The 27849-nt window shown below is 43.1% G+C and overlaps 1 protein-coding gene across 1 annotated transcript in view; it reads left to right on the forward strand.

Annotated features, from left to right (window-relative positions):
* The first annotated feature begins 1735 nt into the window (after nucleotides 1-1735).
* The window catches only part of LOC113902125 (multidrug resistance-associated protein 4-like), a 188477-nt gene continuing 162363 nt past the window's right edge, over nucleotides 1736-27849 (forward strand). Inside the window, 6 exon segments of the mRNA XM_027557079.1 lie at nucleotides 1736-1809; nucleotides 7346-7456; nucleotides 7996-8114; nucleotides 21140-21366; nucleotides 25614-25703; nucleotides 26741-26904. Coding sequence (XP_027412880.1) covers nucleotides 1736-1809; nucleotides 7346-7456; nucleotides 7996-8114; nucleotides 21140-21366; nucleotides 25614-25703; nucleotides 26741-26904 — 785 coding nt within the window.

Consider the following 27849-nt stretch of genomic DNA (forward strand, 5'->3'; position numbering starts at 1 on the left):
TAGAACTTCCATATGACCCAGCAATCCCACTGCTGGGCATACACACCGAGGAAACCAGAATTGAAAGAGACACGTGTACCTTAATGTTCATCGCAGCATTGTTTATAATAACCAGGACGTGGAAGCAACCTAGACGTCCATCAGCAGATGAATGGATAAGAAAGCTGTGGTACGTATACACAATGGAGTATTACTCAGCCATTAAAAAGAATACATTTGAATCAGTTCTAATGAGGTGGATGAAACTGGAGCCTATTATACAGAGTGAAGTAAGCCAGAAAGAAAAACACCAATAAAATATACTAACGCATATATATGGAATTTAGAAAGATGGTAATGACAACTCTGTATGTGAGACACCTGTGAGACACAGGTGTATAGAACAGTCTTTTGGACTCTGTGGGAGAGAGAGGGTGGGATGATTTGGGAGAATGGCATTAAAACATGTATAATATCACATAAGAAATGAATCACCAGTCCAGGTTTGATGCATGATACAGGAAGCTTGGGACTGGTGCACTGGGATGACCCAGAGGGATGGTATGGAGAGGGAGGTGGGAGGGGGGTTCAGGATGGGGAACACGTGTACACCTGTGGTAGATGCATGTTGATGTATGGCAAAACCAATACAATATTGTAAAGTAAAAAATAATAATAAAAAAAATTTTTTTAATAAATAAAGGCAAGCTGAGGGAGAAAGTCCAGGGTACTTGATGAGCTCATGCACTATTCTGCTTGATGTTGAGGAGCAAGGTGATGTAACAGGGGTTATCATCATAAATCTTTAGGTTCCAGTTTATCCTGGTCATCATGCAGTTAACTTCTTCCACCTGGTGGACTTTTTAGCATCTACAAAACAACTCAGGAATGTGCACCAGACCCTGTTATAAAGATTCTGTGACTGCTGTATGGCTAATCTATTGATGAATTATTTTTTATTACATCTTCACATTCTTCCAGTCATCCTTGAGCCAGTGTTTTGTGATTCAGAGGAGGCCTGGGAGACCGAAGCTTTTCTACAAGCAAGAGACAGGAAGAGGGCATGGGGTGGGTGTAGGGTCTATCTCAGGAAGGCCCCACAGGGTCCTGCTCCATTCCAGTTGGAGACCTTCCCACAGCGCCCTTGCTTGATCCTGATGAGGGCAGCATGCCCAGAGGGTGGGCTGCTGTTTCCTTTTGCCAGCTTTCTCAGGGTTTCCTCTGCAGCCCATGGGTGAGTCTCTGAGCAGCAGAGATGGGCAGGGCCTGAGCCTCCTGTCTCCACCTTCTGGGTGAGTTCCTGGACATACAGCAGGAACTTTCCCAGAGTTTGCAGCCAGGGACTCTCCTGGGACCTGGGCTGGTTGTGCCCCGCAGTCAGCCTGCCTGCCTGCCTTTATCAAAGAGCTGGTAGCTTTGCCTCCTACCTGCGTGGGGCTTCTGGAAGTGTCTACCTGGATGTCTCTTGGTTCTCCAGCCCCACACGTGGCATGCTGCATCTATCCTATGCCTGTGACAGCAGCTGCACAGACTGGGTGCCTCAAAGGTGGACTCGTGAGGCTTCTCAGTCCCAGGAGGTGGGACCTGGCACACAAAGGGCACTCCATTCTCAGAAGCAGGTGTTCTCAGGCTCCAGCCCAGTGGACCTGTGGGGCGGCCAGTCTCCAGCATCCCTGCCAGTGCCTCCAGAAGCAGCAGGAACCCCACCGCCTCCTGAGCAGGGCAACCCGGGTCTATGTCCTTCTTGGCTGGCAAAATGCTGCCAGTGTCCCTGGAGGTGAAGACCAATCTACTGCTGAAGGCAAACTTATGCTCTCGTCTGTTTGTCTGGTGAGTGCCCCATCTGAGCTGTGACAATCTGCCATGGGTGCATGCCTGACACTGCTGGCTTCTGTTGGGGACCAAGGTACAAGGAGAGGGTGCGCTCAGGACTGGTGGCAGTAGGGGTGGGAGGAGGACCCAGGGACCTAGTGTCCACCTTATCGAGCTGCTTCAGAACCGTTCAGCAATTCACTGTCAGTTCTGAAAGGAGCTGCAACTTTCTCCCCAAGCAAGCAGCTTATGAACAACTTTATCTAATCAGTACACTGCCCCTTTGCCATCTTCCAATAATGTCCCCACCTTTCCCCATGTTCCTTAGGTGAACATCTGATTTCCAGCTGGCCTGGACTCCTTCTCTCCCCCTGTCTATGACCGTGTCTTTCTTTCTCTCCTTGCCACCCTCCCTGTGTGGTCGACTGTTTGTCCTGGTACCTAGTTGTGGCCAAATTCATGTGCATACAAAACACAATTGTTTTTTATGAAATGAATGGGAATACCATTCTGGAACACCTTTTCCTTTTTCCTGGGACACACAGCCAGGAGCAGAGTGTCTATTTGACCACAGCCCCTTTCCCTATTGCAAATATCTCCACTTCCACTTTTGAGGACGAACCCCTGGGGGTGGGGTCCCTGAAACCTGTGGGGTCTTATCCAGATATCTAGCTCAGACAAGCAGTGCATGGTCTTGATGTAGGTGGTCCTGCCCAGGAGTCCTATGGCCCTGAAACTACTGAAGGGTCCTTGAGCTGGGAGGAAACATACAGATGAAAAATGTTGCAGAGTGCTGAAGCTCTTAAATGAAGTCTTCATCTAATAGCTGGGACTACAGAAATGCAGGCCTGAACCTTTGGATTTTAATCACACTTGGGTGATTATTAGGTCTTGTGTTTCTCAACCCTAACCCATTCATCTTTTCCACAAATTCTGATACTTATTTTATGCGATAGTTTAGGGGATCCCCAGGGTGATGGCAGCTCCTATTCTTGTTTTGATGGTAGTATTCAGCTTATGTGGCTGCATCTCTTGGCTACATTTGATGGCCCTTAAGGAAAGAGGGTCCTAGAAGAAGGAATATGTGTGTGGTTACCATAAATAATAGCAAAATAGACAAATGTCTCCTTAACTTCAGGTGGGGCAAGAAACTCTCAAAGCACATTCTGCTTATTGATTTTGAAAATGTATGTCCATACAAATGGAAGGTGGAGACTTTGATTTTGGTTGGCACCCATTTCCAGTTTTCCTGCTGGAGAGGAAGGAGCCTCTTATTTCACACCTGGAGACACTGAAGCATAGAGGTTGAGTGAGTTACCTACCATCACACAGCTAGTAAGCGGTGGAGTGGGATCTGAAGCCAGGCAGTCTGGTTCTGGAGTCTACATGTCTTGTGTTTGTAACTGCTGTGCTTGTCACAGAATTGGTTATCTAGACTTGTGCCAGGGTCCTAGCCCAGGCTGAGACCCCTTATCATGACTGGGGAGGTTCTTTCTCCACTCAGATTCCCATAACCAATAAGTAAACTGATGGTGAGACTGGTAGAGCACAAGCTTTGCTCAGTGACCAAAGAATGAGAAACGGAGACTTAGTTTGCAAGTCAACCTCTCAGCACAATTTGGGCTGAGGCACTGTGTATATAGGAGGGTTGAAGCAAATGGAAGGGAATCAGGTTAAGAGAGGGAGGAATATTCGTGGCTTATGCAAGAATGGGGTGTGATTTGGACCTGAAATTAGGACAACACTCCTTTTTAGTCCTTGTATGAGCTCTTTATTTTGTTGTCATTTTTTTTTTTTTTTTTGGTCCAACTCTGTGTGATCCCATAGAAGGCAGCTAGCCATTCTCAACTGTGGTCATCCTGGTGGGTGTGTCATTTAGCAGGCTAATATATTACAGTGAATGCGTAATGATGCTCTATGCCTACTGGAGGTTAAGTCTTCTGCCATTTGGGTCCTGGCTAGTTCTAACCAGTTCTTACTTTTCTCTTTCCTTTTATGCTTCAGTCTGAAACTCAGATAAGAGCAATTGGTTTCCACTTGAGAAAGGGGCAGGGATATAATTCTGGGACAAGAGCCTTTCCTTTTTACTGCTCCTCATTTCTGAGTGACTCTTAAGGAGCAAATGTTGGTCTTCTGATACCACTTCCTGCTGAGCATGAGTGTTGTCATATGTTGGGTTAGAGGAGGAGAATTTTTCCTAATTCAACCAAAATGAATCTGATTCTTACCAAGCTAGAGTCCCAGTTTCCCATAGTACTGGGTAAAGACCATATGCAGCTTGATTGTCTCAGTTCTGTAAGAGATACAACTAGTGAGACAATTGAGGAATTGTGGACCAAAGAGCAAGAGAAGGAGAGTAACTGTAGGGGTTCTAAGAACGGCCTTAGAAGCCCAGGGAAGCTGGTAATCCTTCTTTTGGAACTGTCACAAATTTGTTCAGTCAGGCCATTCTTGTTCTGAGTATTTAGCCAAGTGGCCTTTCTATTAATTTTTTTTTTATTGGGGTTTAGTTGATTTATAATGTTGTGTTAGTTTCAGAACAGCAAAGTAAATCAATTATACATATGTCTACTTTTTTAAAAAGATTCTTTTCTTAAAAAAAGAAAAAAGTATAAAGGTTATTACAGAGTATTGAGTAGAGTTCCCTCTGCTATACAGTAGGTTCTTATTGCTTATCTATTTTATATATGCTTCCCTAGTGACTCAGAGAGTAGAGAATCCAGCTGCAATGCAGGATATCTGGGTTACGTCCCTGGGTTGAGAAGATCCCCTGGAGAAGGAAATGGCAACCCACTCTGGTATTCTTGCCTGGATAATCCTATGGACAGAGGAGATTAGTGGGCTACAGTTCATGGGGTCACAAAGAGTCGGACATGAGTACAGTAGTTTATATATGTCAATCCCAGTCTTGCAATTTGTCCCTTCCTTCCCTTACCCCATGGTAAGCGTAAGTTCATTTTCTACATCTGTAACTCTATTACTGTTTGGTAGGTAAGTTCATCTGTACCATTTTTTAAAGATTCCATGTATAAGTGATAACATGTGATATTTGTCTTTGTCTGCAAGTGGCTTTCTCTGGCAGTTGGGATGCCCTCTCTTCTATCTGACGACTCATATTAACATAGAAACAACAGGAAATGGTTGCTGGGGCACAGGTTCCCCCTTGATCAGCCGGCAGGTAATCAAGAGCTTTGTAGTGGTCAAGAGTCATGTGGGCCAGAGGGTCCAGTAAGATTTTGTCATTCTAAGGTTAGAACTGGGTCCTCTACTTACCCAGGCCAGTCTCTGACTTTTTTTTTATGGTTATGGTATTATAAATTGTTTCTAGTTCTAGGCTCATCAGGGATCCTACAAGAGAGACAACTGCTAGTACCAGTCCAGCTCCCCTCCTGACTAGATGAATGGCCCTCTTTGATTCACAGGTTGTGCGAGTGTAATTAAAATCTGAATATACCCTTGATCTGGGTGTGAACCACCTATAGCCCAGTGTCCCCTGGTAGAGTTTTCTTGGAGACAGTTGATGGCCCAACGTGGGTGGCCCTTGTCACAAGGGCCTCAAGGAATAAACATCCCACAGGGGTTAACACACTGTCTTTGGGTTTTCTTGAGTCATGTTTAGGCTCATGGTGGTGCCCTTTCATCCAGGGTAATGGCTGCATAGCCAGACTCCTCCATGTTTGGTATGATCCTGTTCCCACAGCCGTTAAGCATGATAACTATCTAGAGTTGGCCATGCCTGTAGGTGGAGGGCTTATAGTGAACAGTTGGTTGGACCCCCAGAAGACAGGGATTTGACTGACACATAGGCCTTTGCAGAGGTGTGGTGGCAGTGGGGACAACCTTGACGTTCCCGGGCAGAAGCCTGGGCATGGAGGAATTAAACCACTGTAGGTTGGTGATGCTATCAGCTGTTAGTGGAGTTCCCTGAATGTCTGGTGGGCTGTATTTATTCCCCAACTGAGGCTGAAGGTGACAGATCCAACAGTCAGTAAAATTCCAGCCCTTTTGGATGTCTGAATGTTACTTTTTAAAATAAATGAATCTGCCAGGGAGTGATACCGAGAAGGAACATAAGAAGAATCAACTGTGCATTTTAGTTGAGAAGGTGTTACTTATCTTTAGAATGACTTCAGGAGGTTGGGGTCAGAAAGAGGCTCACATGAGCATTCTGGCTGCGGGGAGGCTGACAGGATTGTAAGGAGGTCAGGAACCGGAGCCTGTTAGACTCAGGGTGTTCTGTCCATAAGATAATTCCCTGTAAAAACTCCTCTGTGTTGACAGCTGATCTAAGGAGATCTTGACCTCAAGGTTGAAACTGCTTTGAATCTGACTGGTGCTAAGACACTTCAGTCATATCTGACTCTTTGAGACCCCATGGATTGTAGCCTACCAGGCTCCCCTGTCCATGGTATTTTCCAGGCATGAATACTGGAATGGGTTACCATTTCCTTCTCCAGGGGATCTTCCCAACCTAGGGATCAAACCAGCATCTCTTATATCTCCTGCATTAGCAGACAGGTTCTTTACCACTAGCGCCATGTAGGCATCCTTGAATCTGATACAGTTCAGAAGATTTAAGTCCTCAGTAATATAGAAACATATCTGCAGCCTTACCCACAATGGCCATGCAGCTCTATTCTGCTTGCCTGAAAAACCGTTACTTTATTTTCATTTCTAGATATATTTTTCCCTTAATAATTAAAGCAGATGTACAATGTATGTTCAGTAGGCCACAAACAGCCTGCTTTTAAGTTATACCATGTATAAGCCAGCATGACTTTCCTATACCTAGAATGTATGTGTGTAAGCACATGTCTAAATTCTCCCTGTATCTTTATATATTTAAAATGTAGACTTCTTTTTTTTAATATACTCTTATTTATTTTATTTATTTTTTTAAAATTTTTATTGTATTTTATTTTATTTTTTAACTTTACAATATTGTATTGGTTTTTTGTATTGATTGTATTGTATTGATTATTGTATTGATTGCCACTATTGTATACAATTGCCATTGTATTGATATGCCAAATATCAACATAAATCCACCACAGGTATACATGTGTTCCCCATCCCGAACCCTGCTCCCTCCTCCCTCCCCATACCATCCCTCTGGGTCGTCCCAGTGCACCAGCCCCAAGCATCCAGTATCGTGCATCAAACCTGGACTGGGGACTCATTTCATATATGATATTATACATGTTTCAATGCCATTCTCCCAAATCATCCCACCCTCTCCCTCTCCCACAGAGTCCAAAAGACTGTTCCATACATCAGTGTCTCTTTTGCTGTCTCGTATACAGGGTTATTTTTACCATCTTTCTAAATTCCATATATATGCGTTAGTATGCTGTATTGGTGTTTTTCTTTCTGGCTTACTTCACTCTGTATAATAGGCTCCAGTTTTATCCACCTCATTAGAACTGATTCAAATGTATTCTTTTTAATGGTGGAGTAATACTACATTCTTTTTTTAACAATGTCCATGAATGTAGGTTTCTAATTAGAGATGTGTAATTTGGATATATGTCAGTCTCCTTTTAATGTTTAACAGGTGGCTAAACCCCTTGTTTAAAATCGGTAACAAACGGAAATTAGAACCAGATGACATGTACTCAGTGCTTCCAGAAGATCGCTTCCAGCACCTTGGAAAAGAGTTGCAAGGGTGAGCACAGACATCAGGGAGAAGGGGAAGAAGAGTGAGAATTTTCACGTGAGGCTAAAGGTTTGGGGATGCTTTGCCTTCCTCTGGGTTCTTCTGAGACTCATCCACTGACTCTGCAGGCTCACCCCCTCAGGCTGACCCCGGGCTTAGCCCACTTTGGAGGGTGGGGGAGCCCTGGTTCCCTGTGCATCTTTGGATGTGGAGGGAGCCCACAGCCATGGCCCTGGAGGCCGAGCTCTGTCCCTGGAGGTGGGGTCCCCGGAGGAGGGTGTCTGCCCTCTTGGGCTGTTCATTACCTGTGAATCCAGCAAATCTTAGCAGGAACTTGTTTCCAGAATCTGGAACTTTTCCCTCAAGGCCTGTTTCTCTGGTGCTTCAGAGTCTGCACCACTCATCTTTCAGGAGACCTGTGAGCAGGTAGCCAGAATCTATTGTGCAGCCGCAGAGTGCCCTGTAGTGTGGGCTTGTCTCCCACTCCGCCCCACCCCCTTTCCCCTTTGGTGGACATACTTTTTACTGTGCTTTGTTTCTCATCCCAGGCACTGGGATCAAGAAGTGTTGAGAGGCCAGAAGGATGCACAGGAGCCCTCTTTAGTGAAAGCAATCATAAAGTGTTACTGGAAATCCTATTTAATTTGTGGAATGTTTACATTTCTGGAGATGAAAGATTTTTATACTCTGCACTGCTTTTTGGTGTATGTATCTCAGTACTGAGATGGATGGGACAGGTAGGGAGAGAGGCCAGTAGTCTAAGGTCTAAGGATAAACCCTCTAGGAAACATGATAGAGCTCAGAGGTTGTATTTATCTTTAGAATGGGCAAGGACTGGACTCCAAGGGTTACTATTTTTCTTTTTACTGATTAAAACAGTATTGTGGAAGGATGACCTTGAAATAAAAGACATTTTATATTATGTTAGAAAGTTCCTGGTTCTCAGTATAAATGCTGACTGATCTTTGACCAAAAGATTCCAGAAGCCTCAGGCAATATGGCCCTGTGATTTAGAGGAAGGTAATTTGGACACGAGTCCAGTATAACATACATTTTTATGACACTCTTGTTATAGTTTAACAAGGTAAAAATTGTTACCTTGACCAGGTCACATCTGATAAATGCTTTTCTAAGAAGATACCATCGCCACTCCTCTTCCAGGGGAACAGAACCCAGGGCCCTGCATCTGGCCTGTAGCCACCCAGAACTCCTAAGAGCACACCTTCCCCCAGGGTGCCCCCTTCCCCATGGGCTGGCACTGTGAGCAAAGTCCCCGTGGGGAGGAGCTCCAGCTTCACCATGAATTCTCTGGATCCTCCATGCTGCTTTCTTTCCCTGGTTGTGGGGATGGATTCTTGATTGAAGGGCGAGTCCTGATAGCATGGCGTTGGCAGAGGGTGTAGGAGGGAATGTGCAGGGCAAACCAGAGGCAGAAAGCTGTGAGGTCAGTGACCTCTGTGACCCTGAAGATCCTGGGTCAAGATCCCCAGTGAGACAGTTCACCTGGGGACACAGTGCCATCAGCCCCCTTTTCTGGCTGAGCCTGCTGTGGGTCTGCTGCACAGCCTCCTGTGTGGCTTGCGCTCTCCGTGGTCCTTAGTGCTGCCTTAGGGACACGGGCGGCCTGTGAGTGTGTGAGAGCAGGAGGGATGGAAGATACAGTTGCTGAGAAAGAGGTGTTTTTGGTGGAGAAGGTGTGAGCTGTCCTCAGTCCATTGTGTTGGGGGTGAGGTTGGTGGGCCAGGTGGTTTACAGGTGGGAGGTGTGGCTCTTGTTTAAATGCTGTGCTGTCCTGAAGGGCAGTGGACATCTGGGCAGGTGAAGTCCACCCCACACAACTGGAGAGACAGAGAATCTATCAGCTCACAGGTGACTTGATGGTGCTGGGGGATGGAGTTCTCACTGATGTCAGAAGAGGATTGGCCATTGTGCCAGAGGGTGGGACAGGTATGTGGGCAGGGTGCCACCTTTGAGAGGGCACTGACCACTTAGGTACTGCGGTTCCTTGTGAAGGACGCAGGGTGGGAGAGGGAGCAGAAGCCCGTCAGTCTGTCCCAGCCATTCTTTCTCCCATGTGCAGCTGTCCCAGTGATGGTATTTCCACATAGTCACAGTAAGTCTCTGTTTGAAATACACAGGTGGCAAGCTGGTGTGGCCTGTTTGTGCAGGATTTCCTGACCTCACACAGCAGAGCTTTCATGAATTCTGCTTGTCCGGAAACTCTGGGGCCTTGGTGTCTGCCTGTGGCTCATGCCAGGTGCCTGGTTGGATGAGTGGCCTCCGGGTTTAATGTTGGATCATATCAGGAGCAGGTCTTTCTCTGCTGTCCCTGGTTCTCTAGTTTCTCTTTGGTATCAGATGCTAAAGAGTCTTAAAGTCAGGTGGGTTCAAAGCATAGCCCATGTGGCTGGGTTTGAACTGAGTTGCTGATTTTTCTTACTGTCCTGGGCTATTAGCTCCTTGGGTGGGGTCACTAAGCCTTGGATGGATCCCATTCTAATATGAGTCTTGGGTCTTGGCTGTGGCAGCTCATGGGAGAAGCAGACATAGAGGGAGAGGCCACAGGATCTGGGGTTCTTCCTGAGAGCGAATCTGCCCCACTGTGGTGCTGGGAGTGTTGGTTTCAAAGTTGTCCAGCCCCAGTAATACTTCCTGCTGGGGGTCCAGGAAGGCCAGGCCTGGGGCTGCATAAGGTACAACTGGTAGAGCCCTGGGCCCTTTTAGGAGGTTGGTCGCTGGGTTGTCATGGCAGAGAAGTGGGGAGTAGAGGATGTAAATGTAGGGGCTCATCTGTGTGGCAGTACTACTAGTACTAGTAGCAGTGCTAGTTAGTTATTAATTGATTTTATGAAGCAACTTCCCATGTTGTGATCAATCTATACTGCTTGTTGTTCTTTATATTACAGATGGTGGAAATCTAAACTCAGTCCAGGATCTTCTAAAACACAAATATATTTCCTTTTTGATCTCCGGCCCTCTTTTAATTCCTCAGGTGCACAGAATGCCCCATGGATCATCCATGATCCCAAGCAGTATGGTCTTTCCACCCACAGTACAAGTAGGGCCTCGCAGGTACTCCTGGCAGCACCAGTGGGAGAAAGTGGGGTGACAACAGTCCAGAGTGAGGCTTTTAGGGTTTTAGGATTTTGAGATATGAAAACCTCTGTCCTATGAGAATGGCTTCCCTGATAGCTCAGCTGGTAAGGAATCTGCCTGCAATGAGGGAGACCTGGGTTCGATCCCGGGGTTGGGAACATACCCTGAAAAAGGGAAAGGCTACCCACTCCAGTATTCTGGCCTGGAGAATTCCATGGGCTGTCCTATGAGAACTGAGGAGTATCCCTACCTCTCAGAGAAACAAGTAGCAGGCTGTGGAGCACTTGCCAGTCACCCCTAATTAGAACAGAACAGCCGGAGCGCTCCCAGCACCCCTGGCCCCTGTGTGCACCTCCACGGGTACTGTGGGTGGAGAGGACAGGTCCCCACCTGCCCAGGGCCCTCAGGGTGGAGAGGAGGAGCCTGAAGCCTCTGCCTGGGCCTGAGTCACAGAGACCACCTCCCCAGGTCATCAGTGCTTCTCTCTGAGAGGTGAGGTCTCCATTGCTGGTGTGTAAGTGGGGTGACCTCAGAGAACCAGAGTGGGTTCACCCAGTCCCTTCCCCTGAGAGGGGAGGTGTGGCCGGGAATTATATCTTCTTCCCAGGACCCTTTGAAGTGGCCCAGCCTTGTCTGATCACTTGGCCTTTATCTGAAGCCACTTTTGCTGATGGTCTCTGGTCCAGGTGGAGGCTGTGGGAAGCACATGTGTGTGTAAATCCTCACTTTGGAGCTCAGCTGATGGGCAGGAAGTAAACAGAATCCTCTTCATCCCACAGTGTTTTGTGCCTCAACTCACGGCTGGTTCCCCAAGAGCTGAGTGGTCTTTGCATTTATTTCCCAATCGTTCCTTCCATGTATCCCTCACTTTGCTCAATCCAGGAGGCTGAGGAGTGGCTGTTGGTGGCAAAGATACTGTGGGCTGAGAGCAACCACTGAAGACCACACAGTGGGAGAGGAGGAGGGGGCCTTGAGCCAAGCAGAAGGGGACCTGCCGAGCAGACGTGCTGTGTGTGCCCTGCTGGTTCCTGAGAGCATAGCGTTAACCATTAGGTGTTGATAATATCCACAGTGATGACCTTGAGTTATAAATTAGGGTTTTATATCCATTCTCTTTTCTTTTTCAAAGCATATGTAAGTTACTAATGTAAAATTAGAATTTTTTTAATTGAAGAATGATTGGCTTACAATGCTATATTAGTTTCTAGTATACATCATTAGTGATTTAATATTTTATACAGTACATAAGTTTAGTTACTGTCACCATGCAAAGTTATTCCAATCTTATTGAATATATTTCCTATGCTGTATATTTTAATCCTATGATTTATTTATTTTTTTAACATTTTATATATTTATTTTTTGTCCCTGATCCCTTTTACTTATTTTATAATTTGGAGTTTGTACCTTGTAAGTTCCCTCAAGTATTTCACTTGTTTCTTCCACCCTCCCCCTAATACATTTTCTTTATGTAGTCAGGGAAGTAGGAGACTCTTTTTAAAAGATTGCATTCATAATGGTTAAAAATTTTAGAAGTGAAAGTTTAATTACAGTCTAGAAAATTTGGCTTTACACGTGACTCTTCTCAAGAGTTCTTGTTCCACTGTGATCACCTGTGAGCAACAATGAGTTTTCCAAGCCCTTTGTGAAACCAGCCTCTGCCATTAAGAATAGAATATATCTCTTACCAGGACTTCTAATAATAAAAGTGATGAAAAACCCTTGTTTTTATGGTGGTTTCAGAGCACTCTGAGCTTTTGTAGCTCATTTAGTTGTCCCAGGATTCCTCCGAGGAAGGCAAGGCCTGTATTTTCACTAATAAAGACCTGGAGGCCCAGGAGGGCACATGATGGGTTCCGGGTCACGTGACTCGCACGTGGCCGACCCGGTCCCTGAGGCGCGGTCTTCTGACTGCTAGACCCCTGTTCTCTGTGTTCTGTCCTCTCCCCCCACAGCCTCCACTGAGGCTCAGAGCCAAGAGGAGCTGCTTTTCTAGCAACAGCTCTGACCCCTCTGTCTGCTTTCTCTAGTGTCCCTCCCACCCACCCTGCATAGATTTTAAAGAAAATTTAAAAAATAGAATAGAATGAAAGGATAACACAATGTGTCACTCCAGAATAGGGCTCTCTGGCAGAAAGATTGTTGTGAGTTGATTCTGTTTTTTAGAAATAGACACAGGAGAAACCCTGAAGACAGAGTAGAAGTTACTCTTTTGTGAGGGACATTTACATTGATAAAGGAAACCTCCCTTTGTAAAGATGTCTGCCTCTCTGTACCAGAAAAAGGATGGCTCTAAATCATAGCAGAATCCTATTGGAGGACAGTCTTCACGAAGGATGAAATCTGCATAACATACCCAACCCTAGTGTAGTTTAAGCTGCTTTTCCTGTTAACCTCTCATAGGTGCTGCCTCACCTTTCCTTTGTCTTTAGTGGGGGATGCATTTAAGGTGGTGACTTGGGCCATCTCAGGGAGTTACTCAGCTCTCCTTGATATTTTACATGCGTATCAGAAATATACATGTTGATAAAGTTCTGTTTAATTTTCTCTTGTTATTCTGTCATCTATTACAGGGGTGCTCAGCTAGGAACTCAGAAGGGTAAAGGGAAATAAGCCCCTATGTCACCCTAGTGAATGTTGCTCAGTCGTGTCCGACTCTTTGCAACCCCATGGACTATACAGTCCGTGGAATTCTCAAGGTCTGAATACTGGAGTGGGTAGCCTTTGTCTTCTCCAGGGGATCTTCCTAATTGAGGGATCAAACCCAGGCAGATTCTTTACCATCTGAGCCACCAGGGAAGCCCATGTCACATTAAGTCAGCTTCAATAATTGCCACAATGAGCAGTCTTGATTCATCTGAAACTCACTCTGACTTTCCAAGATTATTTTAAAGCAGTTCCAAGACGTCATATCATTTTTAGCCATAAGTATTTTAGTATGTATCTTTAAAAGATGTAGAATCTTCCCCAATAAACATATTTAGCATATTATTGTGCTTAAATATTAACTTTAATGTTATCAATATCTAGCCAGTGCTCACAGTTGTCTTTTTCCCCTCTTCTGTTGGAAGCAGTATTAAATAAGGTACACTTCACTGACACAGGTTATGCAATTGCTTTTCTGTACCCCCCTCCCCCCGCACTTCTAGGTTGTTTGTCCTGTAGGGATTCCCACAGCCTGGATTTGGCTGATCGCTTCTCCCCCTGTGTCAATTAACATGTTCCTCTGGCATCTTAGTTGGTGTTTATATCTAGAGGTTTGATGTAACTCATTTGGATTTTCTTCACCCCTTTCATCTTTGTAGGTGGTAGGGTTGTATACCTCCTTTATGAGGTACATAACAGAGTGTGTGTGTGTGTGTGTGTGTGTGTGTGTGATGTTAGGAGCTATTCATGATCCTTGCTCAAGGTCCATTAATTCACCAGAGGTTGCAAAATGGGTATTCTCTAAGCTCTTTGGTTAACCATGATCTATAATATTTGTAGGAAGAGTAGGGGAAAATAATGTTTTTCACTTTTTAAAACCTATTTTCAAAATGATGAGTTGATTCTCCTCTGGGGCTTGTGAGTTTTTATTGTCGTTTGTTTGGTTTTGTGAATGTCAGGTTGAGCTCATGGATTTAAGCATTTCTTATTTGCTTCAGCCCATTTCATTCATTATCCTTGTGCCAACCTTTGGCCATCTTTGGGCAGTGGGAGTCTATTCAGGTTAGGTCCTGTCTTTTGCACATACTCTAGAAGTCTTTGGTAGATTTTTTGTTTTGTTTTGTATTTTGGTTGCTGATGTGAAAGGATGTTTCTAGCTCATTTTGTAAAGCATTTGCTCCAGCCCTGGAATCATCCATTTCTCTAAGCAGTCCTGGTTTATTTTAGTATGAAGTGATATTTAAAGACTATAGTCTGAATGCTAGAGGTGCTTATTGCTGTTGGTTTTTGTTTCTTGACTTTTTCATTATACAAAGTTAGAATGCATTTTTTAAGGTAAAGAAATATGTTTATATGGGTGTTTCTAGTCCAAGTCAGATGCAAGAAATTTTTACTTCATCTTATTGTGCTTACATATATATCTCTTTCCTCCCATCATCTATTCTTTGTCCCATGTCTAAGCCCAACTCTCAATGATATCAGCATAATTATTCATTTGTTTTACCTTATAATGTGAAAGCAATGTGAAAGCAATTTAATATATTTATTTTATTTTTTGCAGTTCATACTGTCTCAGGTGGGTGTATCACACAGAGAATGTGTTTTCAGATTATTTTGTTTAAAACTACTTATTTAAAAAGTTATTTATTTTTTACTGAAGGGTAATTGCTTTACAGAATTTTTCTATTTTCTGTCAAACCTCAACATGAATCAGCCATAAGTATATATATATCCCCTCCCTTTTGTATCTGCCTCCCATCTGCCTCCCCATCGCACCCCTGTAGGTTGATATAGAGCCCCTGTTTGGTTTCCTGAGCCAAACAGCAAATTCCCCATTGGCTATCTATTTTACATATGGTAATGTAAGTTTCCATGTTACTCTTTTCATACATCTCATCCTCTCCACAAAAGTACCTAAATATATACCCAACCTGTTGGTTGGCAGAGCCATATAAAAAAGAACTATTGGGTATATATTTAGGTACTTTTGTTTCATTTTACTTTGAAGTCTTAGGAATCACTTTTTAAAAAAATAGCTGCTTTATATGCAGAGTACATCATGAGAAACGCTGGACTGGAAGAAGCACAAGCTGGAACCAAGATTGCTGGGAGAAATATCAATAACCTCAGATATGCAGATGACACCACCCTTATGGCAGAAAGTGAAGAGGAACTAAAAAGTCTCTTGATGAAAGTGAAAGTGGAGAGTGAAAAAGTTGGCTTAAAGCTCAACATTCAGAAAACGAAAATCATAGCATCTGGTCCCATCACTTCATAAGAAATAGATGGGGAAACAGTGGAAACAGTGTCAGACTTTATTTTTTTGGGTTTTAAAATCACTACAGATGGTGGTTGCAGCCATGAAATTAAAAGACGCTTACTCCTTGGAAGAAAAGTTATGACCAACCTAGATAGCATATTGAAAAGCAGAGACATTACTTTGGCAACAAACGTCCGTCTAGTCAAGGCTATGTTTTTTCCAGTGGTCATGTATGCATGTGCAAGTCGGACTGTGAAGAAAGCTGAGCCCCGAAGAATTGATGCTTTTGAACTGTGGTGTTGGAGAAGACTCTTGAGAGTCCCTTGGACTGCAAAGACATCCAACCAGTCCATTCTGAAGGAGATCAACCCTTGGATTTCTTTTGAAGGAATGATGCTAAAGCTGAAACTCCAGTACTTTGGCCACCTCATGCGAAGAGTTGACTCATTGGAAAAGACTCTCATGTTGGGAAGGATTGGGGTCAGAAGAAGAAGGGGACGACAGAGGATGAGATGGCTGGATGGCATCACTGACTCGATGGAGGTGAGTCTGGGTGAACTCTGGGAGTTGGTGATGGACAGGGAGGCCTGGCGTGCTGCGATTCATGGGGTCGCAAAGAGTCGGACACGACTGAGCGACTGAACTGAACTGAACTGATAATGTTTTCATGATTCCAAAATCAAGAAAAGGCTATTTTTAAAGAAGACTGATATCCTTGTTGGGTCTATTCCAATTCTCCTTCTCCTTTTAGAGATAACTTTTCAGACTAATTTTAATTCATGTTTTATTCATATTTTTAAAATGTCTTTTCTAAACATTTTATTTTTCCTACTGTGCAAAATGAAAAATTTTAATTTTATCACTATAATCTGTGGACTTAAATTTAGAAGGATTTTTCTAGAAGCATGAAATATGCCCTGGGACTCTGGTTAAAACTCTTTGTGACCCTCGTAACTCCTTCAGAGCAGGTCCATAGCCATTCCAGGCTCAGATGACATGACAGTGCAAGCATGGAGTTAGCAGATGCTTACATGGGGTTAGTTTCTGCATCCAGAATCCACAGGGAGAAGAATCTTCAGGCTCTACCTTAATCAGTTGAATCTAAACCAGTTTCTGGAGACTGGGCCTCGGGCGTCAGAGTGCACTTATCCCCTCTCAGGTATGCCAAGGTGCAGTCAGGATGAAGACCACTGTGTAAAAGACTAGTGAAGGCTAGGATATCTGGAATCCTGATGGCTATGACTGCCCCAGATTCACTGCTTTTCCTCCTTATCTCTGGATTTTTCTCAACTCTACGTTTTGTCACCTTTCCCCCAGTTTTAAAGATTAACTGCCTATTCATTTTTCCTACAAGCTCACTCTTTTCTGCATGAATGTTTTACTGAAGCGTTTTTCTTTGATAGGTTGTTTCTATTTGTGTGTGTGTGTGTGTTTTCCATGAATGAGATATGGGGAAGTTGGGTAAGAAACATTAACGTGGAGGAGGAATTCTACCCACTGTGGAAGTTCTAGCATCTAACCTAGCCATGCAAGAAGTTACCCTAAGAAGCAAGAGGTGGAACCTAATGTCAGGTGCTTTCAGAAGGCTAAATACCAAAGACTCTATCAAGAAATGTCTACCTCAAGCTTCTCTGGCAGTCCAGTGGTTAAGACTCCATGCCACCAATGCAGATACCTCAGTATTTGATCCCTGGTCAGGGAACTAAGACTCTGCATGCCACATGGCATGGATCAAAAAAAAAAAAAAAAAAAAAATCTACCTCAGAGACTCAGACTCTCTGAGAACCTTGATTAGTGGACGTTGTAGTATTAAATTAGGCTCTTTTAAAGATTCTTTATGATTTCAGAGTTGTGAAGAATTCTTGTGAAAGAGGAAGAACTATACTCGGTTTGTGGAGAGAGTAATCATGGGGTGATCATAGATTGATGTCAGAGAGGAAGGGTTTAAGGGGGCAGTGTTTGACCTCATTCTTGCTGATCAAGAAAATTTTAGTTTTGTTAGATTAATGGTTGATAATGAATATTTTCTCAGTTGCTTTATTTCTTTTTAGTTGAAGGTGAGAATCAGAAGTGTAGAGATGAGAGAATTCCTTGGTGGTGTCTGCCTACACCAGTGTACAGTGGTAGGGGCAGCTCCTGGGAATGGCTGCCACCAGTGTCTGTGTCCCCAAGGTGAGACACAGCCACTCCTTGCTTCTCTGAAAGACTCTCCAAGACAAGCAGAGTGTTCTGAAATTGGACTTTTCCTTGGAACTCACAGCACTGTTTCATTTGGAGTTAAAACTTGGAACAGAACATTGAGCATATGCAGGAGTTAATCTTCTGATAGCTAGAAAACCTTTACCTGGTTTGCCTCAGCCAGTTTTACCAAATGCCAGAAATGGAAACACTCACAGATTACAAATGCTGCTGCCAGCTCTCCTGTTAAATGACTCTTTATCTCTAACCTTTCCTTGTGTGTAGAGGGGATGGATTTACTCAGTCTACCTTTAATGGCCTCAGTAACTCCTGTCCTGTGTGTCTGGAAGCTTTGAAGAATCATATTTAATATGTGTATTCTTATTCTCTATATGTACTTTGGGGATTTGTTTTCACAGTTTTGTGCTATTTACTATTTTGTTTTCTATTTTTTTGAGAGATATTACTGGAAATTATTCGTTACTTGCTGTAATTTTTCATATAGACTATAATATCAGTTTTCTATTTTCAATAGTTGCAACTTATGCCAGAATGGAAATTCCTTGTGCATTATACTTTTCATCACTTCTCTGAATTGCCGTGACTGCTCCTTGCTGGAGGCAGAGTTGTGCGTGTGTGCTCAGTCACTCAGTTGTGTCTGATTGTTTGTGACCCCATGGACTGTAGCCCACTAGCTTCCTCTGTCCAGAGGATTATCCTGACAAAGTACTGGAGGGGGTTGTCATTTTCTACTCCAGAGGATCTCCCCAACTCTGGAATCAAACCTGCATCTCCTGTGTCTCGTGCATTGAGATGGATTCCTTTCCAATGGGCCATCGGAGGAAGTCCCAAAATAGTGCTTAAAGATAGCAAATGACTCTTCCCTCAAATTACATCAGATCAAGGTAACAGTTCATGTTTGAAACCCTTTATCTTTTTGAAAATTTCTGTCCCAAATAAAGAATAATCATTATCAAGAAAAAGAAAAAAAAAAAGAAAGAATTGACAGATGAGTGGAAGGTATGGGCCATTAACTGGCATTATACCTTATTGAGGCTGTTAGTTCAACTTTTTGTTTGTTTGTTTTAATATTTATTTATTTAGCTGTGCCTGGTCTTAGTTGCAGCATGTGGGATCTAGTTCCTTGACCAGGGAGTGGACCCAGATACCCTACACTGGGAGTGTGGATGGATGGAGTCAGCCACTGGGCCACCAGGGAAGTCCCTCAAATGGATTATCAAATACTGTTTATCAGTGAAAAAATCCACATATGTTTAGGCAGTAGTGACTTGTCTTTATTTACACTCTTTTTGGCTGGATTTCTTTCATTTATTCATATTCTCTTTGGTGAGTGTCATTACTCTTATTTCTACTGTAATTACAAGGATGTTAAGTTCAAATGGAGTGCTGAGTAACAGGAAACAGTGATTCCCAAGGAGAATCACAAGTTTCAGAAAAGTCTGGGATGGCAGGTATTACTGCTGGGCTTCTTATGGTTTGTGGCTATAGCACTGGACTGTCCTTGGCCATACCTGGGCTGGGACTGCCTGTGTGTACAGTTTGATGTTCTTGCTTCTCTGTGTGGCTTCCACATTTCCATCTCAGGAAGTCATAAAGAGTGTGGTTGACAGTCCACTGTGTGAGGGACTCTTCCATGAGCTCTCTATGCCTCTTGAGATGGATGACAGGTTACAGTGGAAATGTATGAGAACTGATCATTTTAGTTAGGTCTGATCATCTTATACTTCAACTAAATAGTGTTCCCTGTATCCTCTATAGTAGATGAAAATCTCCATGACTTCATGGAAAGAGAAGCAGTTGGTGCAGCCTATGAACGTGTGTGTGTGCATGCATGTGTATAGATCAAGACAGGAATATTGAGGTTTAGTGAGACACCCATGTGAGGAACTGAACCATCTTTTGGTAAATATCCTGATCAGGCACTAGCTGGCTCAGCAGAAAAGGCTTAATTATTTTGGTGTTCAATGTTATGGATTCTCCTTCCCTCCCTCTTGTGTGTGGGTTCCTCAGCTACAGACAGATAGAAGACAGCTATCAAAGCAAACTTGTCAATTGCTTACCCTGTCTGTGTTAGTAAGGCAGAATTACCAAAAAGGCAAAGCCCTGTTCCTGAAAGATTTCCAAAATTTTGCATGTTGTTTTTTGAGAAGTCTGTGAAGGAAATGATGTTGAGGGCCAAGGTGTTTACTTTTGGTGACTTGGATTCTTTGAGTGTTTGGCTTTCCTTGATGGTGGAGAAGGAAGGGGACCTTGTGGAGAAGGGGACCTTCAGGAAGTGACTAGAGAGAGAAAGTAGGTTGTGGGGTGAAGTGGCTGTTTGGCAAGGTGGGTAAGTGTTGCTGTTTCTTTGCCTTTTTCTTTGGGGAAGAAACTTGCTTTCCCTAAATCTTACTCAGGATGGAAGCCTCAGTGCACCCTGAGCCAATTAGTTTAGCCTTGGGGAAGAGAGGATTGGGAACATTTCTTCCAACCCACCAACTGTAGTGGATGGTGGATGGAGAACTACGGAAGGCATACTTTTTTAGCTTGGCCTCCACCATGTTTAATTCTTTACTCCAAGGAACATTCCAACTTCTATGGGGTAGAGGCATAGTGAGGCAGTGCTCTTGGGAGCTGAGAGCCTGCAGAGCTGCCAAGCCTGGTTTCTTTGTGGTACTCCAGCCGAAGCTGGTTTCCATTCCCTGGATCTATAGACATGTGGAGTTTGGGGTGGAAAAGAGTGGATGTTTTTGTGCCAGTGTCTCAGTTTGTAAAGATTTATGCTGCTGCTGCTAAGTCACTTCAGTCATGTCCAACTCTGTGTGACCCCATAGATGGCAGCCCACCAGGCTCCCCTGTCCCTGGGATTCCCCAGGCAAGAACACTGGAGTGGATTGCCATTTCCTTCTCCAATGCATGAAAGTGAAAAGTGAAAGGGAAGTCGCTCAGTCGTGTCCGACTCTTCGTGACCCTATGGACTGCAGCCTACCAGGCTTCTCTATCCATGGGATTTTCCAGGCAAGAGCACTGGAGTGGGGTGCCATTGCCTTCTCCAAAGATTCATGAAGAAGGTGATAATAGCATGTCTCCCATATGTGAACCAGGTTGACTTTCTCTTGGGCTGGGACATTGAGAGTACAGGGGACAGGGGTAGGTTGCCAGCAGGCTTGATCATATGGAAGCAGTTTTCTTACTCTTCTGCCACCTTTTTCCTTATTAATCTTAAGGCTCAGTTGGTATTGAGCCTGGTTGTGACATTTACTGAGCATCCACGGTGCACTAAGCATGATGTACTAAGGCTTTACTATCTTTGAATGTAAAATTTTACCTTAAGGTTAAACTGTTGCTGCTTGTCTTACAGGAGATGGTGGATCTGCATATTTTTCTTTTAAATTAGCCATGAATGTAGCATTTAGTCAAAATGTATTTTTAACTTACTAATGCTAAAAGTAAACCTTGTATTAAGAAAAACTGACATTTCTATTTAAGACTTTTTTTTCTTCTTTTCTTTTAGGAAGGCACCAGAGTAGTTCAACCCATATTTTGGGGGAAAATGATTAGTTTTGTTGAAAACTACCATCCCAATGATTCTGCCACTTTGCACAAAGCCTATGGCTACACGGCAGGGCTGAGCACCAGCGTGCTCATGTGGGCCGTTCTGCACCACTTGTACTTCTACCACATGCAGCATGTGGGGATGAGGCTGAGAGTAGCCCTGTGCCATATGATCTACTGCAAGGTGAGTGTCGCTCAATACCACTGTGTGTACCTCCCCTGAGGCATCCGAAACATTTGGAGAAAGTTCTCTAAAACTAAAAATTTCCTAACTGTGATCATTTACACCTTCCCAGAGAAGCTTGCTATTTGCATCAAGCCAAGTTTGTTGTTGTTGAAGCAAACTTGATCAATAAATAATGAAAAGTTTTCTTTTGAGATCAAGAGAGGGCTGCTCTTGATAACTTTAAGCCATAGGCTGTTGGATAATACCCACTAAATTTGTAGTATTGAATTAATATTAAATTATATTTTAAAATATTAAATTAATATTTTAAAATAAGTATTTTGATAAATATATCAAATGATAATAAATATATCAAATAAATATATCAAATAATTTTAAGATAAATCAATATATCATTTATTTTCATTGTCTTCATGCCGAAATACCATAGAGCTGTTTATGGAAATTATTTGTTGTTGTTTATTACCATCTTAATTTACATCAAATGTTTATTTAAAAGTGAACGTCAGAGATTGGATTTATAGAACTATATCTAGAAGCAGAGAATGTATTTGAGAAAGGGAATGATTGTCATTTTAAAAGACCCATTTCATTATATTCAATATAATTATGTTAGAGAAAAATATAAAGGGAATTCATTACAAATATAGACTCATTCACTATATTCTATAGATGTAATTGTTGTTAATAGTATATTAAAGAAAATAGTAGGGTATTTGAGAGAAAACTTGAAATTTTAAACTGTTTTATTCATGCTAGAGATAATTTATTACTCTTTATTTAAACTATTTTAATACAATATTTCCTTTTATCTTTAGTATGCATCATAGCACTTTCAATAAGACCAATTTAATGTGTTCAGTGATTTTGTATTGAGGAATGCCATGAAATTATTCCATAGTTTACCCTGGTCTAAACTAGTATAAAAGAATAAGGATTTCAGGTATCTTTACAAAGGTATTGCCACAGATACATCATTGTCAAGAGCTGAAGGGCTGTGTATAAACTTGATCCTGAATGCCTCTTTGCCTTTGACGGTTTGCTTTAAAAATAAATCCTTATTTGACTGTATTGTAAGCTTGAAATTTTCCAAAAGAGTAGATCTTAAGTGTTCTCACCACGTATGTAAAATAGGATAATTATATTAGGTAGTGGATACTTGAAGTGGTTTTACTATAGTAATCATTTTCCAATGTTGGAGAAGACTCTTGAGAGTCCCTTGAACTGCAAGGAGATCCAACCAGTCCATTCTGAAGGAGATCAACCCTGGGATTTCTTTGGAAGGAATGATGCTGAAGCTGAAACTCCAGTACTTTGGCCACCTCATGCGAAGAGGTGGCTCATTGGAAAAGACTCTGATGCTGGGAGGTATTGGGGGCAGGAGGAGAAGGGGACGACAGAGGATGAGATGGCTGGATGGCATCACTGACTCGATGGACGTGAGTCTGAGTGAACTCCAGGAGTTGGTGATGGACAGGGAGGCCTGGTGTGCTGCGATTCATGGGGTTGCAAAGAGTCGGACATGACTGAGCGACCGATCTGATCTGATCTGATCATGTGGTAACCTTATATATATACAAATTTTATTAATAAAGAAAGTCTTCATTGAAAGGTAAAACCGAACAGCTTAAATTGAAAATATAACTTCTTTTACCCAGTTGTTACTTATCTAGAGCTTCTATTTCTTCAGAATCCTTCTATCAGCAGAAAATGAGATGTCATCTCATCTTTCCTTGAGCAGAGTCTTGTACATCTCGGGACTGTGTGAACCTGGGGACCTGGCATCTCACTGTCTTGCTTGACAACAACATCTGAGCTGCTTTCCTTCTGGGTGATGTGGAAATTGCAGTGGTGCCCGCACACTCCAGTCAGGGGTCTTCATTGTCATTTATCATCATCTTTGTTATTCTGTTGCATCTTTAACCATTTAGGAGATGGATACTCAAATGTCCCCACAAATTGGCTAAATGCCTTTCTTTTCAGATCATGCTGATCTCATGTGAATGATAATCACTCACTTGTATCCACCTCTTTGCAACCCTATGGACTCTAGCCTGCCAGGCTCCTCTGTTCATGGAATTCTCCAGGCAAGAATACTGGAGTGGATTGCCATTTCCTTCTCCATAACACTCATAAAAATTATGAAATTTTACTAGAACTGCATTGCGAAAACCTTAAGTTAGATGTGAGGTGATGGTTTAATCAAAGCTCACTCTTTGCAGCACAGGTGAGCCATTGTCCACCTGTTTTTCTTCCTTTTCCCTCTAACACTTTGAAATCTTTTCTTTTGAAAAGTGATCTTACCTGGTACATTGGCTTATGTGAATGCAAACATCTTCCAAGATGTTCATTTGCTAGCTTAATTGTACTTGAAAGATGGTTCCTATATGAGGTCTGAAATTCTGGAGATTATACCGTAGACAATCTGAAATCCCAAAAACCTGGGAAAGACAAATTTCCTTGTGCACAGCCTTGCATTGAGAGTCTTGTTGTTTCAGAAACAAGACACTTATTTTCAGGTTACAGGGGGCTTGATTCCTAAGGGCCCAAAATCTGGTGCTACAGAGCACCTCTGACAGATCCCTTTGAACATTTGTAGTTCATCTTCGGCCCCACCTCCTGATCCCTGGTCCTGGGAAGAAATCAGGTCAAGTGTTAGAAATGGAGTGGCTGCTAAGCTTGTAGCTGTATTTTGCCCTCTCCATGGATTCCAGGTTTGGGCATGTTTCCAAAAGATCTCTAAGGCTGCACATCTGCCACTCCTAAGATGGCCCATCCAGCATTTTTGTGCTCCTTGCAGCTGAATTTTGCATGATTATGAGGGAGGTATCGTATATAAAAATGACCTACCATTTATTTATTAATACATTGCCACAGATTTGGTAAAGTTACTTTTGGCTTTTGATCATTGATCTGTTTTTCATTCTGGTAAAATATACACAGCACAAAGTTTACCATTTTCATTCCTTTTAAGTGCAGCATTTAGTGACATTAGGTGCATTCAGATTGTTGGTAGCCATCACCATCATTCATCTCCAGAACTTGTTCTTTTTCCCAAACTGAACCTCTGCGCCCATTAAACACTAACTTCCCAACCCCTGTCCCCTCACCCAGCACCATTCTACTTCTCTCTGTGAATTTGACTATTTTAATGCCTCGTGTAAGTGGAATCCTACAGTGTTTGTTATTTTGTGTGAAGCTTATGCTCTGCAGCACGATGTCTTCAAGGTTCATCCATGCTGTGGCAGGTGTCAGAATTTAATTCCTTTTTAAGGCTGAATAATATTCTATTATAGGTCTATGTAACATTCTGTATATTTGCTTATCTGTCAATGGACAGTTGTGTCCACCTTTTAGCTATTGTGAACATCGCTGCCATGAATATGAGTGTACAAATTATCTGTTCAAGTTTGTGTTTTTAGTTTTTTTGAGTATATCCTTAGTAGTAATTGCTGTATTGTATGCTAATTTCAAGTTTAATTTTTGAAAAATGCCCATATTCTCTTCCATTGTGGTTATATCATTTTAAATTCTCACTTGGTCACTGATTTTCTTCTTTAACTTGAGGAGTAATCAAAGTGTTTTTATAAACTATGACATTTTGTTTGAATCAGTGGCTCCAGTTCGTGGTCTATTGTAGCACCTCCTGGTGTCTCCTCAGTTTCCTCAAATCTCTAGGCATTTTTCTTACTAAATAAAGGGATTGTGCAGCATGGGTTATATTTTTTATAGACTCAGCAGACTGGCATTAAGAACACAGCTTCCTCAAAGGAACAGTGTTTTGGACATTATACTTGCTCATTTCAGAATGAACATACTAAGCCCAAAGTGTTTAAATATTGTCACCCACAGAATTAATAATTGAGTCTAGATTTATAATCCAAGTCTCCAAATTTCTCACCTAAGGCAGCCTCTCCACTCTCATCTAATTTGGCTCAAAGTTATTTAGTTGTCTCTTAAGTGTAAACCTACACCCTTTACCCTTCAGACAGGTCCAAGTTCATTGAAATGGGGGGTGGGGGTGATTTGGCTTCTACCTCCTGCTGCTGCTCCCTTTGCCTTCCTTGCGCATGGGGCTGCCACCACTCTGAAGAGTTAGAGGCTGAATGAGGGTCCCTAGAGCCCTGCTGTCAGGGGTCATCCTGCTGGTGCTGACACCACTCAAGACCCAGAACACATGCTCTGTTGTGTTATGTTCTAAGATGACTTAGGCGTTCAGTTCTCTGTCTCCCTTTTTATTTCAGGCATTTTGCCTGAGTAGCTCGGCCATGGGGAAGACCGCCACAGGCCAGATTGTCAACCTGCTGTCCAATGATGTGAACAGGTTTGACCAGGTGAGCTGCCCCTGAGGGCTCCTCTTCCATTTCCCGTCCTTCTCACTGGGTTCAGATTATTGGAATGCCAGGTGCCCAGATTTGGTTTCGGCCATGATTCCATCATGGATGTAAGACAAAGGTTCTATTTATCCAACTTTCATTTTTCTGTGTGCAGTTTAGATGCAATTATATATATTGTTCAGAAAATGACAGTTTTGTTTTTCTGATAATAAATAGGCAACAGTATTCTTGCTTGGCTTGGTTAGTGTTCCTAGGGGTCATCCTGGAGTGGCCCTTCTTGGCACATGGTGTTGGTGTGGCTGGACTGTCTTCCTTGTCTTCTGGATGATGAAGGCCTGGTGAGAGGGAGTGTTCTTTCCCCTGCACCCCGTTCAGTGCCTGCTGCATCAGGAGCCTGTGAGGAATATGCCAGGTGGGTGGTCTCCAGCCAGACACAACCTACCCTCTGTTGTCTACCCCCACATTCTTTTATCCACTGACCTTAGACATAGATCACATGACCCAGGGCGTTGTAGCTGTTTGTCAGATCTGTGTTGCACTAGACACTTCTCTTCAAGTATTTATTCATCAAACATGAAGTAAGGCCCATGCTCAGTTTCAGGGATGAATAAAGCTTAGTTTCTGCCCTATATAAGCCACAGCCTATCAGGGAGATAAATACATAAGTATTGGAGAGAGTAGTGGGTACCATAATATAAGGTTTCCTGGAGTGCCCCAGGGATATGGGGGCTAAATTCTGGGACAAGAAGCATTTGGGGAAGCCCTGAGCTCATCTGTGGTATAGACAAAATCAACATCTTCCTTCAGTGCTGCTGGTAGAGTCCTCCCTGACCATCCTTGAGTCTGACCCTATGCTGCCCTGGAACAGTGTCATCTGGGGTGGATACTTGGATTTCTGCTTCAACAGGTTTAAAGCCCACTGAGATAATTTCTATTTAAATTCCTGGCTATTCCTTCAGAGCAAAGTGTCTCTACACTGTGTCCTTGCGGTTTTGTTTTTATACCATCCCAAGAAGGTTTTTCTTTCTCTTAAGGTAACAATGTTCTTGCACTATCTGTGGGTGGGGCCACTGCAGACTGTCGCAGTGACCACCCTGCTCTGGATGGAAATAGGAATATCGTGTCTTGCTGGGATGGCGATTCTCATTATTCTTCTGCCTTTGAAAAGCTGCACCGGGAAGTTGTTTTCATCACTCCGGTAAGAGAAACACTTCTTTTAAAAATTAATAATATGTAATTGGTAACATCCACCGTCTGCTTGATGTTTTGTTGAAAAACAAGGCAAATATTTCTCTGGTCTCTTCTTTGTGTGGGTTGTAGACCCTTCAGGCTTAGCCATTGGAGGCTCCAGCCTCATGCTGAAGGCTGATCTTGAAACAGGAACAGGGAAGGCATTCACTGGCTCCTCTTGGCACCATATCTGAATAAGTAGAGTCTCCTTCAGCAGAATTTACCCATGTCCAAGTTATTTAAATATTGTTAAAACATCATAATCTTGTAGGCCCATTTCTCACTGCATGTATTTTTTGTTATGCTTGTGTTGGAGCCTTTTCAGGTATTCTGTTCATGTTTCCATTAAGTTATAAGCACCCCAAGGGCCAGGCTGATCTTCATTGTTCCTTTTTAAAGCCCCACATTCACAGCAGCACATGTGACAGAGAAGTGGCTGGTGGTGAAGAGCCTTCTGGTGATGAGTTAGACCTGAAGCAGGTCCCAGAGGGTTGGAGGTGGGTGGGTGTCAGGTGATGGAGATGTTGTGCTATTTGAAGCTCACTGAGCTCTTGTGTGTGTTATATGGGTGTGGTTCTGTGCTTGGTGTCTTTCTCTATTTGCAATTCCCTTTCCTGTCTTTGCTGTGGAGAGATGCTCCTTATCCTTCGCAGACCTGTTCCAGTGCTACCAGGTCTCTGAAGTTCTTCTTGTTCCCCTTTCCTGTTGGAATTAACAGCCCCATCTTTTCTGCTCATCAGAACTTCACTCCTATTTTATTATAGGACAGCCACTGTCTTCCTGGTAGATTCGGGTACCTTTCTGCCTTCTCTACCTGTCCATGACCTCATTGAGCAAACAGTTTGTATCTGATTCATTTTAGGTCTTCCTTGGCCGATGCTGCAAGTTCTCCAAGTTACTTCTTGAAATGGTC

Source organism: Bos indicus x Bos taurus, chromosome 12 (assembly GCF_003369695.1).
Source record: "Bos indicus x Bos taurus breed Angus x Brahman F1 hybrid chromosome 12, Bos_hybrid_MaternalHap_v2.0, whole genome shotgun sequence".
In the NCBI taxonomy this organism is placed as follows: Eukaryota; Metazoa; Chordata; class Mammalia; order Artiodactyla; family Bovidae; genus Bos; species Bos indicus x Bos taurus.